This window comes from Ochotona princeps, chromosome 29, assembly GCF_030435755.1.
Source record: "Ochotona princeps isolate mOchPri1 chromosome 29, mOchPri1.hap1, whole genome shotgun sequence".
Taxonomy (NCBI): domain Eukaryota; kingdom Metazoa; phylum Chordata; class Mammalia; order Lagomorpha; family Ochotonidae; genus Ochotona; species Ochotona princeps.
In genome coordinates, this window is record NC_080860.1 from 19,970,702 (window position 1) to 19,987,048 (window position 16,347).

Consider the following 16,347-nt stretch of genomic DNA (forward strand, 5'->3'; position numbering starts at 1 on the left):
AGCTGAGACTTAAATTGCTGGCCCCCTGTGCTGGTGATTGTGTAGCTCAGAACACTGGGTGGTGTTTGAGTTACGAGAGGCCTTGGGTAAGCGTGGGGGCAGGGTGTGGTTTGCAGGGGTCATCAGGCACCCTGTATGTGCAGGTGATGGGTGTAGGTGGTCGTGTTCTGCTCTAGGGCGTGATGAGTTATCAGCCGTCATGGCTGTGGGGTGGGCCTCCAGGGTCCCCATGGCTAACCCAAAGGGGCTTTGTGACCTTTGCACACTTGCTGGGGGACCCTCTAGGCCTGGCTTCTGTCTCACCCCTCCCCTTCTTTCCCCAGCAGAGCAGCCGAACTTCGACCTCCTGGTGATTGGTGGGGGATCTGGTGGCCTGGCGTGTGCCAAGGAGGGTAGGTACCCTGTGTCCCGTGGCCCTGTCGGCATGACAGGGCATCGAAGCTTTCCCTGTGGCCCAGAGGGGATGGACCTGAATGTCCAGGGTCAAAGGCTGCCAGGGTCAGCCCAGCCACTGCCTTGCTGTGGCCTGTCTCCTGCCCTATCCCCACTGCTCTCTGTGGGATATGGGCACTGCAAATGGTGGCTCAACGTGCTGCCATGCAGCACCTATTGTTCTTCAGAAGCTTCTGGAAAGTTCTGTTCTTGTCTGTCCCTGGTGGTCTTCCCTGGGCAGCTGTGGGGTTTCCTCATCTCCCTGTCTGTGCTCAACCGGGAACACACAGACTAGCCTCTCTTGGAGACCCTGTACCATCCCTAGGGGGTCCCAATTGCCCTGGCTAAGCAGGAAAGAGGAAGCAGGCAAGGGGACAGGGATAGAAATGAGAGGTCCAAATGACAGGGCGTCAGCTTGGTCCTCTGGCCTTGACATCAGTGCAGGCACGCGTTGCCTAGCAACAGGGATGGTTCCCAGCAGCCTGCGTGTGCATGCGTGCAGGGGGTGGGGGTGCAGTGTCATCATCAAAGCTTGTGTGAGAGCCGACGTGGCTTTTTCTTCTTGGAACCTCGTGTGACTCCTGGGTTCTAGAAGCCTGGGGAGAACATGCTCTGGCCCCTGGAAGCTGGGGGTGGAACCCTGGAGCTGGCCCTCAGAGCCACACCCCTACCCCGCCCCCAGAAATGGGGTGGTCTAGGGCTAAGGCCCTTAATACCCCTCTCTGTTACTGTAGCGAAGGTGTCTTCCCTAGACCTGAGTCCCGACTGCCACTGGCCTGAGTTGCCCTTTGGGGGAAGTGACATTTACCCCAATGGATGCTCTGTGCAGATGTAATCTATACATCATAAACCGGGGTGCATACCTATTGGCATTTGTTTTTACAGGTTTGTTTATTTGACAGAGAGAGATCTTTCATCTGCTGGTTTACTCCTCCTAATTGGTCACAATAGCCACATCTGGGCCAGGCTGAAGCCAGGACCCTGGAACTCCATCTGGGTCTCCTACTTGGATGGCAGGGGCCCTGCACCCATGTTCCAGACACTCTAGCAGGGAGCTGGATCAGAAGTGGAGCAGCTGGGACTCGAACCAGTGCCTGTATAGGAAGCTAGCTGGGCCATAGTGCCAGCCCCAATACCCTCCTTTTTCTTGTTGTGAGGTATTTCCAGATATGGCTGTTGCATATTTTATTGGCTTATTCTTCTGTAAGTTTCCAGTTTGGGGGGGCCATTGTGAGTAGTGCAGCCCTGAATATCTGTATATTGAATATCCTTTTTGAATTTTTAAGTTTTCTTAAAGGGGCAGTGTAAAGACGCCAGTGGAGACATTCATACTGTGTATTAGGGTACCTGGGTTCAGTTGCTGTGTCTGCCCTTGACCGTGTGGGGGCAGTTGTGAAGGTTCCAGTGCCTGGGTGTCTGCAGCCCAGGTAGGAGACCTAGGTTGAGTGCCCTGGTTCCCAGCTTTGCTCTTGGCCTAGCCCCAGATGTTGCAGGTGTTTGGGAAATGAACCAGCGGATGTGAGCCCTCTTCCTCTCTTTACATAAATCTTAAAAAAAAAAAAAAGATTTATTTATTTGAAAGACAGAGAAAGATCTTCCATCTGCTGGTTCACTCTCCAAGTGGCAGCACCAGTCAGAGCTGGGCCAGGCCGAAGCCAGGAGTCCAGACTCCTGCCAGGTCCCCCATGTGGGTGACAGGGGACCACGTGCTTGGAGCATCATCAACCTCCTACCCAGGTGGATTAGCAGTGAGCTGGATTAGAAGCAGAACAGCTGGGACTTGAACCTGTGCTCCAGTTGGGATGCAAGTATTTCAAATGATAGCTCACCTGGGGGCACAACAAGACACCCCACCCCTTATTTTAATAGATTTATTTTATTTTTATTGGAAAGTCAGGAGAGACAGAGAGAAAGATCTTTCATCCGTTAATTCACTCCCCAAACAGATGCAACAGCCGGAGCTGAGCCAGTCTGAAGCCAGGACCAGGCACCTCTTCCCGGTCTCCCACACGGGTGCAGGGTCCCAAGGCTTTGGGCTGTCCTCCACTGCTTTCCCAGGCCGCAAGCAGGGAACTGGATGGGAAGTGGGGCAGCCGGGACATGTACTGGCACCCATGTGGGATCCTGGCATGTGCAATGTGAGGACTTTAGCCATTAGGCTATTGCACTAGACCTCCCCTCCCCCCCCCCCTTTTTAAGATTGGATTTATTTGAACGGCAGAGTGAGAGAGCCAGATTGGTCTCCCTTTGCTGGTTCACTCCCTAATTGGCTGCAATGACCAGGGCTGGGGCAGGCCAAAGCCAGGAGCCCAGATCTTCCTCTGGATCTCCCACGTGGGTGCAGGGGCCCAAGCAAAATTTGGAGCAGCTTCTGCTACTTTCTCAGGCCATTAACAGGGAGCTGGATTGAAAGTGGAGTCGCCAGGACTTGAAGCTGTGCCCATGTGGGATACCGACACCACAGACATTGGCTTAACACACTGCGCCAAAGTGAAGCCTCCGTTAATTCACTTCCTAGCAGTGTATTCAGCTTTTCATATTGAGCTCTGCATTTTTGTGATTCCACACAGATGGGAAATACATCAGGGCTGTGGTTGTCATTACCCCTTAAAACTATGTCCTCTGTATGGGATGTCAGATAAGAGTGACAACTGAGAGGCCACAGGGGGGCACACTTGGGTCCTAGCATCTGTGTGTTTTTGCACATCCCCTGGGGAACAAGAGGTGGGGAGGGAACCCGGACTCTGAGTCCCTGGATGCCTAGGCCCCACCCTCCCTCATAGCCTGAGGCACGGCGGGCGTTACCCAGCTCTGTCAGATTTATGGCCAAGCGTCTCATATTTTGAATAACTATTTTATCGAGATGTAAGTGATACCATACGTGTGTCCCTCAGAAAGTTCATGGGGGCAAAAAAAAAAAAAAAAAAAAAAAAGGAAAAGAAGAATTTCGTTTAGTGCCAAAAAAAAAGAAGATAATTTCTGAAGCCCAGGCCTAGTTTGGCCTGATAAGCATCTTCCTTGAACTTTCTGGAGACAACCCCATGTGCATGAAGTGCACGGTTGAGGTTTGCTTGCGTGATTCATCTGCCTCAAGGTTACTGTTCAGCAGTTGTTGGTAGATTCACAAAGTCCTGCCGCTGTGTTGTTTTCACTCTGCATGCATGACTCTGTCCTCCTCCCTGGCAGCTGTTAGGCCCTGGGCATCTCCCAGGACAAGGTCGCTGCTGGGCTGTGTCCTTGCTTCTCCCATGGAGTATGTGCGTTTTTCAGTGCTCACGTGAGGAAGAGCCATGTGAGGGTGGCGATGTGGTGTAGCAGGTTAAGCCACCACCTGTGACAACAGCAGTCCACCTGGGCACCAGTTTGAGTCCCAGCTGCTCTACTTCTGATCCAGTCCGCTGCTAATGTGCCTGGGAGAGCAGTGGAAGCTGGTTCAAATCCTTGACCCAGATGGAATTCCAGGCTCCTGGCTTCTTCTTGGCCCAGCCTTAGAGAGTGAATCAACAGATGGAAGATCTCTCTCTCTCTCTCTGTTGCTCAATTTATTAATTAATAAAGCTTTGAAGAGAGAGAGAGAGAATGTCAAGCCTATAGCTTCTAGATGTCCCCCATCTGTTGGGGGACAGATGCTGGCTGGTCCAAGCCCCATTTATGGCAATAGTATGTGTTGTAACTGTGAGCGTGTGTGTGCCACTTTTGTGTGGACATATGTCCCCCCGCCCAGGTGCTGGAGCATGCCCATGGTGGCTGTGCCATTTCTTGCCCACCTGCAAGGCCCAGAGTTCCAGGTTCTCTGCCTCTGCCCCTTGTCTACTGTACCCCTTGGAGCCCACCTAAGGATGTGCGGAGAGGTGGCTGCCTTGGGGTTTCCCTGGCAGTTGGTGGAATTTGAGTATCTTCTCTAGGCTTACTGGCTGTTTGGAGAAGTCTTTAGGAAGTGTTGGGGTAGATTCTGATTTTGAAATGAGTTGTCTTGATACTATTGAGTTTTTTTTTTTAAATTTGGCATCCTTTATTATTATTGTTGTTGTTGTTATTATTATTGCTTGAAAAGCAGATTTACAGAGGAAGGAGAGAAAGAGAGCTTCATCCACTGGTTTACTTCCCAGAAGGTCACAATGGCCAGAGCTGAGCTTATCCGAAGCCAGGAGCCGGGAGCTTCCTCTGGGTTTCCCATATAGGTGCAGGGTTCCAAGCACCGGAGCCATCCTCTGCTGCTTTCCCAGCTTTTAGCAGGGAACTGGGTAGCAAGTGGAGCAGCCGAGATATTCACCAGTGCCTGTATGGGACCTCAGCCCATGGAGGTGGAAGATTAAACAGTTGAGCCAAAATGCAGGCCCTGGGCAAGGTTTTTTTTTTTTTTTTTTTGCATTAGCAGGGCACAGAGCAAATGTCTTCCATCTGCTAGTATACTCTGCAAATGCTGCTGCAGCTGGGCTAGCCAAGGCTGAAGGCAGGAGCCTGGAGCTCCTGCTGGTTCTCCCACGCACTTAGGTACTTGTGCCTCTTAGGGTGGAGCCTGACCCAGGTTCACAAGTTTGGGGCACGTGTGTCCCCGGGTGCCGCAGCACCTGCTCCTGTATTTCCGATGTCCGGCCTTTATCAGCTGCATGATTTACAGATACTTTCTCCCATGCTGTGAGTTGCCTTTCCACTTGATCTATTTGAGAGAGGGGGTTCCCATGTGCTGGTTCACTTCTCAAAAGCCCAAGCAGCTGGGGCTGTGAGAAGCCAGGACTGTGGTCCTCACCATGGGGGCCGGGAACCCAGCCGCTTGAGCCCATCTCGTGGCTGCTGCCGGGGGGGGGGGGGGGGGGGGGGCAAGGACCAACCCCCAGGCACCTGACGTGGGACATGGTCCTCCTAACAGGCAACCACCACAGCAGCTCACTTTCTTGATGGTGTCCTTGGCAGCGCTGGTTGTTGTTTTGTTTTATTTTGCTTTTTAATTCTGATGAACTCCAACTCATCTCTGTTTCTCTTTTGTTGCTCACACGTTTGGTGTCACAGCAAAGAAATGATGACCTAAGGCGGGACATGGAGGGCCGTGTCTGTGTTTTCTTCCAAGAGTTTGCTCCCTTAAGCTCTGACACTGAGTGCTTTGATCCCTTCTGAATGGCTACACAAACAAGTTGGGAACTGTTTGCTTTAGGGCGTTCAGCTTTAGGGCGTAACACCCATCCCTCAGGGGAAACACCTTGCAGGGCCCTGCTTCCATTTCTCCCGACCCAGACCTAACCCATAAAAACTCTGCAATACATGATTGCCCTTTTTTGGTTTGGTTTTGTTTTATTCCAAGGAGACACAGCAGCGGTAGCCAGGATAGGCATTCCCCTTTTTATTTTTTAATTAGATTTATGTAATTTTTTTTTTTTAGTTGGAAAGGCGGATCAGATTTATGCAGAGGAGAGACAGAAAGATCTTCTGTCCACTGGTTCGCTCACCAAATGGCTTGTAACAGAGCTGAGCCGATCTGAAGCCAGGAGCCAGGCGCCTCTTCTGAGTCTCCCACATGAGTACAGGATCCCAAGGCTTTGAGCCATCCTTGACTGCTTTCCCAGGCCACAAACAGGGAGCTGGAAGGAAGTGGAGCTGCTGGGATATAAACCAGCACTCACATGGGATCCCAGTGGATGCAGGGCGAGGACTTCAGCCACTAGGCTACTGCGCCAGGCCTCTGGATTCTTTTTAAGTGGTTCACTTCTCAAATGGCTACAATAACCAGAGCTGGGATGGTCTGAAGCCAGGAGCTGGAAATCAGGAGCTTCTTGCACCACAGGATGCAGGAGCCTTGGCTGTTGGGCCATCCTCCGCTCCTTTCCGAGGTACATTAGCAGGTAGCTGAATTCAAAGTGGAGCAGCCGGGACAGGAACTAGCCTCCACAGCAGCTGCAGGCTTAACATGCTGCACTGCAGCGTCAACCTCAAGACGTGTTAAAAGTATTTATTTCTGACTAGCATTCATCATGACTGAATAAACCCTTATTTCAGAAAAAAATAAGGGTTTTAGATTTTCTGTGTTTCCTTTTGGATAAGTTCTATTCCTGTGTCATCTGCAGCCTCTTGTTTAGTGTTGACCCTGCTTGCATTTCTCCTTCTGCCACAGTTCTCATCTCCACACATCCAACTTGGGCCCTTTGGTCTGTCTTCCAGGTTGTTCCTTAGTTCTTTGAAATATGGGATAGTTTATTTGAAAGGAAGAGGTGGGGGGGATATCAAGATCTTTTCTCCCCTGGTTCACACCCCATATGCCCACAATAATAGCCACTGCTGTGCCAAGCCAAGGCCAGTAACTTGGAGCTCCCATGTGGTAGGCAGGGGCCCAAGGACTTGGACTATGATTTGCTTCCAAGGCACATTAGCAGGGAGCTGGAGTAGAAATGGAGTAGCTGGGACTTAGAAAAAATCAATGCTCTGAGCCTGGCGCAATAGCCTAGCAGCTCACCCTCACCTTGCAGGCACTGGAATCCCGTATGGATGCTGGTTCCTGTCTTGACTGTGCCACTTCCCATCCAGCTCTTTGCTTGTGGCCTGGGAAAGCAGTTGAGGACAGCTGAAGGTTTTGGGACCCTACACCTGCGTGGGAGACCCGGATGAAGGCTCCTGGCTCCTGGCTTCGGATTGGCTTAGCTCCGGCCATTACGGCCACTCGAGGTGTGAATCAATGGACGGAAGATCTTTCTGTCTCTCCTTCTCTTTGTATATCTGACTTTCCAATAAAAGTAAGAAATAAAGGTTACCCGGCGGCGTGGCCTAGCGGCTAAAGTCCTCACCTTGAAAGCCCCGGGATCCCATATGGGCGCCGGTTCTAATCCCAGCAGCTCCACTTCCCATCCAGCTCCCTGCTTGTGGCCTGGGAAAGCAATCGAGGATGGCCCAAAGCTTTGGGACCCTGCACCTGCGTGGGAGACCCGGAAGAGGTTCCTGGTCCCGGCATCGGATTGGCGCAGCACTGGCCGTTGTGCTCACTTGGGGAGTGAAACATCGGATGGAAGATCTTCCTCTCTGTCTCTCCTCCTCTCTGTATATCCGGCTTTCCAATAACAATAAAATCTTAAAAAAAAATGTTTTAAGGAAATAAAGGCTGGGCCCGGTGGCGTGGCCTAGCGGCTAGAGTCCTCGCCTTGAAAGCCCCGGGATCCCATATGAGCGCCGGTTCTAATCCCAGCAGCTCCACTTCCCATCCAGCTCCCTGCTTGTGGCCTGGGAAAGCAGTTGAGGACGGCCCAATGCATTGGGACACTGCACCCGCATGGGAGACCTGGAAGAGGTTCCAGGTTCCCGGCTTCGGATCGGCGCGCATCGGCCCGTTGCGGCTCACTTGGGGAGTGAATCATCGGATGGAAGATCTTCCTCTCTGTCTCTCCTCCTCTGTGTATATCTGGCTGTAATAAAAATGAATAAATCTTTAAAAAAAAAAAAAGAAAGAAAGAAAGAAAGGTTAAAACAAAAAGAAAACAGAAAAACCAATGCCTTGAGATAGGATGCTGGCATCGTAAGACGTGGCTTAACCCACGCACCTTGGCACCGGTCCCTGGCCCTACAGGATAGTCTGGTTCCTGTCTTCTGTCTATCCCGGTCCACGGTCAGGTGGTTTTCCTCTTGATACCTTGCATTTTCCCGCTCCCTCATGTGTCTGGTCATTTTTGGTTGAACAGCAGACATTTCGCACTCTCCTTGTTGGGTATTGGTCATGCTCTCCTCCTGAAAGTTGCCCTGGGGCTTTGTCCCCAGTGCAGGTGAGCTGCCGCTGAGAGACAGTTTGAGCCTTCTGGGTTCTGCTGCAGATATTCAGGCCGGTGGGGGACAGTGTCCAGTCTAGGATGAATTATTCCCATCGCTTCTCTTTTGGCTAAGATCAAGTGTAGAATTATTCTCAACACTGAGGTGTGACCTTCCTCAGTATTGCCAGGAAGCGTGGGGATTTGTCTGCTTGTTTGTTCCCAGGCTGGCCATCACCTCCTTCCCTGCATGAGTGCTGTCCCCTCCAGTCCTCCTGGGTGGCTCCCACCCACCTCAGGTTCCCTCATACACATGCAGCAGTCACATCCCCTGGGTTTTCTCTACAGTCTCTGATCTCATGTCCCATGGACCCCAGCCTTCCCCATCACCCTCAGATGAGGGCTGGGTCCTAGACACTTCCTTTCCTGTCTCTCGGGTCCTCTATCCCCAGTATCCAGGGCCTTAAATCCCATCAGCTCCTGTGTTTTATCTAGCATCTTTGCCACTTCAGGTGGGAGAGTGACTCGGCCCTGCTGCCTCACCGCGGTCGGATGGGGGAGTTTGCATGTCAGACATATCAATAGTTTCTTGAACCTTTGCTTTTTATTTGTTTTCATTTGTTTGTTTTTGAACCTTTGCTTTTGAAAAAATTAAGCTTTGGTGCTGTGGTGTAGTACGTTAAGCCTCTAGCTGTGGCACTAACATTCCATATGGGCACTGCTCTGAACCAATAAGAACAGATATGCATTTGATCTTATTCAAAAAGTGGAGAAGCAATGGGGACACTGGTTTGAGTCCCAGCTGCTTCACTTTCAATTCGGCTCCCTGCTAATGGCCTGGGAAAACAGCAGAGGATTGTCAAGTGCTTCGACTCCTGCATCTCTGTGGGAGCCCCAAATGAATCTTCTGGCTCTTGGCATTAGATCAGCTTGGCTCTGGCGATTGCAACCATTTGGGGAGTGAACCATAGATGAAAGATCTCTCTATATATATCTCTTCTCTGTGTAACTCTGCCTTTCATATAAAAATAAGTCTTTTAAACATTAATTTTTTAAAAGATTTATTTATTTTTATTGGAAAGGCGGATATACAGAGGAGGAGAGACAGAGAGGAAGATCTTCCTTCCAGAGGTTCACTCCCCAAGTGAGCGCAATGGCTGGAGCTGAGCTAATCCGAAGCTAGGAGCCAGGAGCTCTTCCAGGTCTCCCATGTGGGAGCAGTGTCCCAAAGCCTTGGGCCGTCCTCGACTGCTTTCCCAGACCACAGGCAGAGAGCTGGATGGGAAGCAGGGCCGCCAGGATTAGAACCGGTGATCATATGGGATCCCAGCATGTGCAAGGTGAGGACTTTAACCACTACACTATCTCACCGGGCCCAAAAAACTAGTTAATTTAAAAGACAGAGCTATAAAAAAAAAAAAAAAAAAAAAAAAAAGACAGAGCTATCTCCTATTCACTGGTTCATTCCTCCACATCCCCCAGTGGTTAGAGCCAGGCCAGGTCACAGCCAGGAGCCAGGAACTAAGTACTGAGTGGCAGGGACCCACGTCCCTGAGCCATCACATGCTGCCCCCCAGGGTCTGCATTGGCAGGAAACTAAGGTCGAAATGCAGCCAGGACTCAAACCCAGGTAGTCCAATACAGGATGCATTTTTTTTTAAAGATTATTTGTATCTATTGGAAAGTCAGATTTACACAGATAAGGAGAGACAGAGAGGAAGATCTTCCATATGCTGATTCACTCCCTAAATAGCCATAATGGCCAGATCTAAGCCAATCCGAAGCCAGGAGCCAGGAGCTTCTTCTGTTTCTCCCACGTGGGTGCAGGGTCCCAAGGCTTTGGGCTGTCCTCGACTGCTTTCCCAGGCCACAAGCAGGAAGTTGGGTGGGAAGTAGAGCAGCCAGGATATGAACTGGCGCTCATGTGGGATCCTGGTGCATGCAAGGTGGGCCTAGAATGCATGTGTTTTAAGCCACATCTTTGACAGTGTGTGTGTGTGTGTGTGTGTGTGTGTGTGTGTGTGTGTGTGTACAATCTGTTTAAAAGGTGAGGAAATTACGGAAACACACTCAAGGAACAGAGTAGTCAGAGAGGGGTAGGCGAGAGAAAGGTGTTTCTGCTTTCACCTTATGTCCACAGTGGCAAGGTCGAAGGTCACCATGACATTGCTCTGTGAGTACCCGTGCCCTGTTCTCTCCTGGGTCTTGGAGGCCCTGGGAGCTCCCGTCCCCACCCTCCTCACCCCTCCCTTGCTGTGGCGCAGCCGGACTGGCTGCTTGTCACCCTCACTTTCTGTTGTCTTGTCATTGCAGCCGCTCAGCTGGGAAGGAAGGTGGCCGTGGTTGACTATGTAGAACCTTCTCCCCGAGGTGGGCCGCCTGATGGATCCGTGTGTATCGGGGGCTGGCAGGAGGATGGAGGGATGGGGAGTAGGGCCCAACTCATGGACAAGGGGCAGCTGATGCCAGAATCACTCAGCCCCCTCCACTCCACTGCTGTGGTCTCTGGAGAGGGCCCTGTTTTTCAGAGATTGGTTGGTTCGTTGAAAGGCAGAGAGAAAAGGGAGAGACAGGGAGAGATCTTCCATTTGCTAGTTCACTCCCATAAGTCCTGAATAACCAGAGCTATATTGGTCCAAAGCCAGGAGCCAGGAACTTCAACCAGGTCTCCCTCATGGGTGGCAGGGTCCCAAGCCCTTGGGCCATCTTCTGCTCTCCTGGTGCATCAGCAGGGAGCTGGAAGAAAAAAAAAAGTGGATCTGCTGGGACTCGAACAGACAGTTACATGGGATGCTGGTGTGGTGGGCAGTGGCTTAACCCTTTATACCACAACACTGCCCCCCAAAATCTCATTTGAAAATGACCCGAATGCTCTCCAGGTGTTGCCAGGTCCCCCCTCATCATACACAAGTTCAAAAAGTCTGCCCATCACAAATGAGCAGAAATTACCCCTACGCCCTAACCCCCAGACCAAAGGGTACCCTGATAGAAACTTGAGTTTCTCCGTTCCCCACATCCCAGGCACCAAGTGGGGCCTGGGCGGCACCTGTGTGAATGTGGGCTGCATCCCCAAGAAGCTGATGCACCAGGCAGCGCTGCTGGGGGGTGCCATCCAGGACGCTGGCCACTACGGCTGGGAGGTGACCCAGCCTGTCCGGCATGACTGGTGAGTGACCCACACTGCGGCCACTGCACTCCCCGCCCTTTACTGCTCCTCTTGGGTGGAGGTCGGGGGATGGAAAATGGCTGTTCTTGGGGGGAACGTTCGTGGGAAAGCTCTGGTTGGGGACAGCTTTGCTCTGAGTCAGGGCCAGGCTGGGAGGAGGAGGAGTTTGTTCATGCACCTGCTGGTGGAGCCCAGGAATGACGACCCCAGCCCCAAGGTGATCTGGCCTCAAGACGCACAGCGCAGGGCAGGAGATGCAGGTGGCATTGTGTGGCTGTGCATTCGTGGAGCTGGCCCCGGAAGTTCCCAGATAGGCTGTGCTCTCTGAGCTAGCCGGTGTGGTCCCTGCGTCTCCTCCCTCCCTGACACTCAGAGAGCTACAGCCCCAACCCTGGACAGAGACGGGGCCCCATGGCATGAATGGCTGTGGCTGTTTCCTCTCAGTGGTTCTGGCATCCCCCTGTCTAAACATGAGCTGACCCCTCGTTCTCTCCTGCGGCTTTTCCATCCCTGTGGTGGCTGAGCAGGAAGAAAATGGCTGAAGCTGTGCAAAACCACGTCAAGTCCTTGAATTGGGGACACCGCGTGCAGCTGCAGGAGAGGTAGGGCTGCTTTCCTGGGCTGTGTGACCCGTGCCCAGCAGGCCCTGGGTGGGGAGCGGGGTGCAACCCCATCACATTACCAGTAGGAGCCAACTCCAGGAACCAGATCTCACCGCGATTGTTATTGCAACAATCTTTGCAGAAAAGTCAAGTACTTGAATGTCAAAGCCAGCTTCGTGAACAAGCACACGGTGCGCGGAGTCAGTAAAGACGGGAAAGAGGTGCGTGTGCGACTCGCCCCAGCAGTTCCCCCGCCTGGCCATGCTTTGGTGGACTTGGGATGGGCAGAGTGGGGCTGCGGCCTGCGACAGCCAGGAGACTGTCAGAGGGCCTCTCAGCTGCTGACTGGGGCTGGCAAGGGGTGGCAAGGGGTGGCAAGGGGACCTCAGTGTCCCTGTTTGACCTGCCACCCCCGGGCTTCCACGCAGACCCTGCTCTCGGCGGACCACATCGTCATTGCCACCGGAGGACGGCCCAGGTACCCCTTGCTCGTGAGTGTCCCCGAGGCACAGCCTCGTCTCCCCGTCCCCGAGCCTCCGTTGGGAAGCCTGTCCTTTTACTATCATTCTCAGGGAGCCCAGGTTCCTGAACTGTCACCTACTGCTCACGATGATCCCGTGTGCCCAGGTGGTTGCCAACCTTTGGTTGGTTCCCAGCATTCTGAAAAGGTTGAACCCGATCGCCCATGCCAGTTCTGGTTCCATGTTCACAGTAAACTCCAGCAGGTCCTACCTCCATCATTATTATCCAAACCATCGCTTCTTGGCCCACTTTCAGAGGGTCTGAGGTAGGGGTCTGCCCTCCCACTGGAGGGACAGGGAAAGGTGAGGAAGGGGTCACTGAGTGAGCAGGGCTGGGGTTCAGGTGAGGATGGGGGTACTGTCACTGGGAAACGAGAAGGGTCTGGCTGAGGCCACTCCTTAGAGAGCTTCCGCTGCCCAGGAGCCTGCCCAGGTCCCAAGCCTAGTCCCACATGGGCCCTGGGCCTTGAGGCCACCTGACGCTGTCACTTCGACCCAGGTGGAGAGAGAGCCCAGGGACAGTTCTGGAGTGTTACCTGTGCCCGGCCTTAGTCTCAGCTCTGTGCTTGCCCTGGAATAGGACAAGAGTGAGGATGGAGGAGCGCTGTTGCCTGAGGGTTACAGGGGGTACCCAACAGCTGGTGCACAGGGAGTCCCCAGCAGCTGGTGCACAGGCAGCCCTTGGGCGAGCTACGAGGCTCTGCTGCAGGACTCGCAAGCCCCAGCTGCAGCAGCACACGAGAGGGTCATGGGAACCTCCCTTGCTAGCAGCCAGCCCCATGTGGAGCCTCCCAAGGCCATGGTCAGCTCCCAGCTGCTGGGAGGCATGGGGCTGGAATAGGGGGAGGCAGTCCTGGCCAGCCCTCCACTTCCTGGCACCTCTTTGTCAGGCAGTCCCTTTATACGCTCTGTGTCCACTTGGGATAAAGCTGAAGGACTGTGTACCCGCCCCTGCCCCGGGCACCTGCAAAGGCTCACTGGGATCTTTTTTTTTTTTAAAGATTTATTCATTTTTATTGGAAAGTCAGCTGAACAGAGAGAAGGAGCTACAAAGAGGAAAGAGCTTCTGTCCGCTGAGTCTCCCACGCGGGTGCAGGGTCCCAGGGCTTTGGGCCGTCCTCAACTGCTTTCCCAGGCCACAGACAGGGAGCTGGATGGGAAGTGGGGCTGCCGGGACACAACCTGGCGCCTATATGGGATCCTGGCGTGTGCAAGGCGAGGACTTTAGCCACTGAGCTACTGTGCTGGGCCCCTTGCTGGGGTCTTAATCTCTTCTGTTTTCATACCTCCAGTCTCCCCGACCAAGCCCGACAGGCTGCACATTATTTGTTTATTCATCTTGTACCCAACTGGGATTGCGAACAGTTTAAAATTCACTTCCTCATTCCTGCCAGCATATCCTGCACGCGCATCCCTGCGTCTCCCTGCCTGCCTGGTCCAGCCTTCAGCTTGACGCCCTCGAGGGTAGCCCTCAGGCCTGCCTGCCTCCCCTCTCCCAGGCTTGGTGCTATTCCGTTGGCCTTCATGCCACCCTCTCCTCCCTTCCCTGAACATCTTGTCTGGTGGTTCCCACGGCTGCCATGCCTGCCTCAGGGCCTGTGTCAGAGTCTGGAGCAAGGTTCATGGGAGGGTCCCAGAGAGGAATGAATCCCCCACCCACCCCCATGCTCTCTCCCCACAGGTCGAAGGGGCTCCAGAGTATGGGATCACCAGCGATGACATCTTCTGGCTAAAGGAGTCCCCTGGAAAAACGTAAGACCCTATGTGCACATGGCTGTGTGTGTATGCATAGGTTTGGGGCAGGCAGGGTGGGTATCCCCCAGCACCTCACAGTCTTGGGGCAGGGGTGGGGTAGGCTCCAGAAGCTTCAGAAACCACAGCCCGGGGGGTGAAGGCCGGAGCCCAGCTTGCTGCAGGCTCCCCAGCAAGTGCAAGCTGGATCAGCTGTTCCAACTGTTGTTCCTGCACGCAGGGCCCAGGGAGACCACCAGGGGGCGCCAGAGGCTTGTCCCAGAGCCCAGCGCCCAGAGCCATTGCTCAGGCTCCCCAGGTCGCGAGAAGTGTGATGGGGTGTGATTGTGTATGTGTGATGGTGTGTGATGGTGTGTGTAGATGTGTGAGTGTCCCACACCTTCTTGTCATTGTCCTGTTCATTTCCCATCACACAGGACTCTGTATTTGGGGTCAGACCTCAACTCCTACTAGGGGTCATGGGGGTATTTCTCTTAGAGATTTATTTTATTTATTTGAAACGTAAAGTGATGGAATCTTCCAACCACTGGGTCACCCTTCCCCACCCTCTCCCCAAACTACTGCAATGGCCAGAACTGGGCCAGACCCAAATCTGGAGCTTTTGGGTCTCCCATATGGGTGCAGGGACCCAAGTCTTGGGCCATCCTCTGCTGCTCTCCAAAGCCATAAGCAGGGAACAGCCAGACATGAATCTGAGCCCATACGGGACGCCAGGGTAGTGGCATCCGTGGCCCATCTCCTACAGTGACAGCCCTTGCTGTGACTCTCCATCCTACATGTTTCTTAGACTTTTTATTTATTTATTTATTTATTTTTAAAGATTTTATTATTATTGGAAAGCTGGATATACAGAGAGGAAGAGACAGAGAGGAAGATCTTCCATCCGATGATTCACTCCCCAAGTGAGCCGCAACGGGCGGGTACGCGCCAATCCGATGCCGGGACCAGGAACCTCTTCCAGGTCTCCCTCGCGGGTACAGGGTCCCAAAGGTTTGGGCCGTCCTCGACTGCTTTCCCAGGCCACAAGCAGAGAGCTGGATGGGAAGTGGAGCTGCCGGGATTAGAACCGGCGCCCATATGGGATCCCGGGGCTTTCAAGGTGAGGACTTTAGCCGCTAGGCCACGCCGCCGGGCCCGACTTTTTATTTTTTAACTTGAGAGGTGTAAAGAGTGGTCCCATGTGCTGGTCACTGCCTGTTACCCAGAACCACTGGGCGGCTCTCATTGGGAGCCAGGAGCTGGGCAGGTCTCTTGTGAATGGCACAAACTCCTCGCCCCAGCTACTAAAGCTGGTACCTGCTTACCCCCAGGGCGTGCATTAGCAGGAAGCTGGAATCAGAAACCAGTGTTGGGGCTCTAAGCCAGGCTCTGTGCTGTGGACACAAGTGCCCCCTCGTCTCTAACATTTTTAATATAGAAGACACAGAAACCCTACCATGATAGACATGTTCAAGTGTGCACCTCTGTGGCATTGCCCACACTCATCTGTCAACTGTTTGTCAGCTCAGCACACACTCCCCCTCCCCACCCACTCCCATGGTATGTTCTGGCTTCTTAAATGTGGTGAATTTGAGGTCCCTCCTTCAAGAGCAACCCGCTGAGTGGGTCTCTGTCTGGCTGACCTTGCTCGGCATTGTCCTTCCTTTCTCTCCAAGACCCTGCTCTGTTTCCATCTGGGGGGGACCAGGCACCCAGAGTGGAATCGTGGGGTGACACAACAACGTCTGACAGCACCCCCCTGCTTCTCACAACGGCTTCAGCGTTCTCCTTCCTTGTCGACAGCCCGCGAGGGCCCTGTGTCTCCTCCTCCTCACTGAAACGCATCACGTGACTTTCTGATTTCCGTTCTATTTAGTTATGTATTTGATGACACGGGGAGGGAGAGACACAGACTGCAAGAGCCATCTTCCACCGGCTGGTTCACTCCCCATATGCCTGCCATGGCCGGGGCTGGGGCTGGCTGAAGCCAGGAGCCAGGGTTCCATCCAAGTCTCCCACATGGGTGGCCGGGGACCCAGCACTTGGGCCATTGTTTGTTGCCTGCTAGGTGCCTTAACAGGGCTGTAGGGTCAGAAGCCAGAGTTGGGACTGGAGCTCCCCAGGCACTCTGAGAGGGGTCGAGGCAGCCTGCCCTGCCCTGCCACAGTGCCTGC

The 16,347-nt window shown here is 53.3% G+C and overlaps 1 protein-coding gene across 4 annotated transcripts in view; it reads left to right on the forward strand.

The window, feature by feature from the left end:
• Positions 1 to 16,347, forward strand: part of TXNRD2 (thioredoxin reductase 2) — a 49,179-nt gene that overhangs the window by 4,176 nt on the left and 28,656 nt on the right. For 3 of the 4 annotated variants that reach the window (XM_058656462.1, XM_058656465.1, XM_058656464.1), the window contains exons 2-8: positions 324 to 392; positions 10,467 to 10,523; positions 11,175 to 11,319; positions 11,847 to 11,921; positions 12,064 to 12,142; positions 12,350 to 12,412; positions 14,124 to 14,194. In XM_058656462.1, coding sequence (XP_058512445.1) covers positions 324 to 392; positions 10,467 to 10,523; positions 11,175 to 11,319; positions 11,847 to 11,921; positions 12,064 to 12,142; positions 12,350 to 12,412; positions 14,124 to 14,194 — 559 coding nt within the window. The remainder of the gene's footprint in view (positions 1 to 323; positions 393 to 10,466; positions 10,524 to 11,174; positions 11,320 to 11,846; positions 11,922 to 12,063; positions 12,143 to 12,349; positions 12,413 to 14,123; positions 14,195 to 16,347) is intronic. The other variant, XM_058656463.1, reaches the window with a different exon arrangement.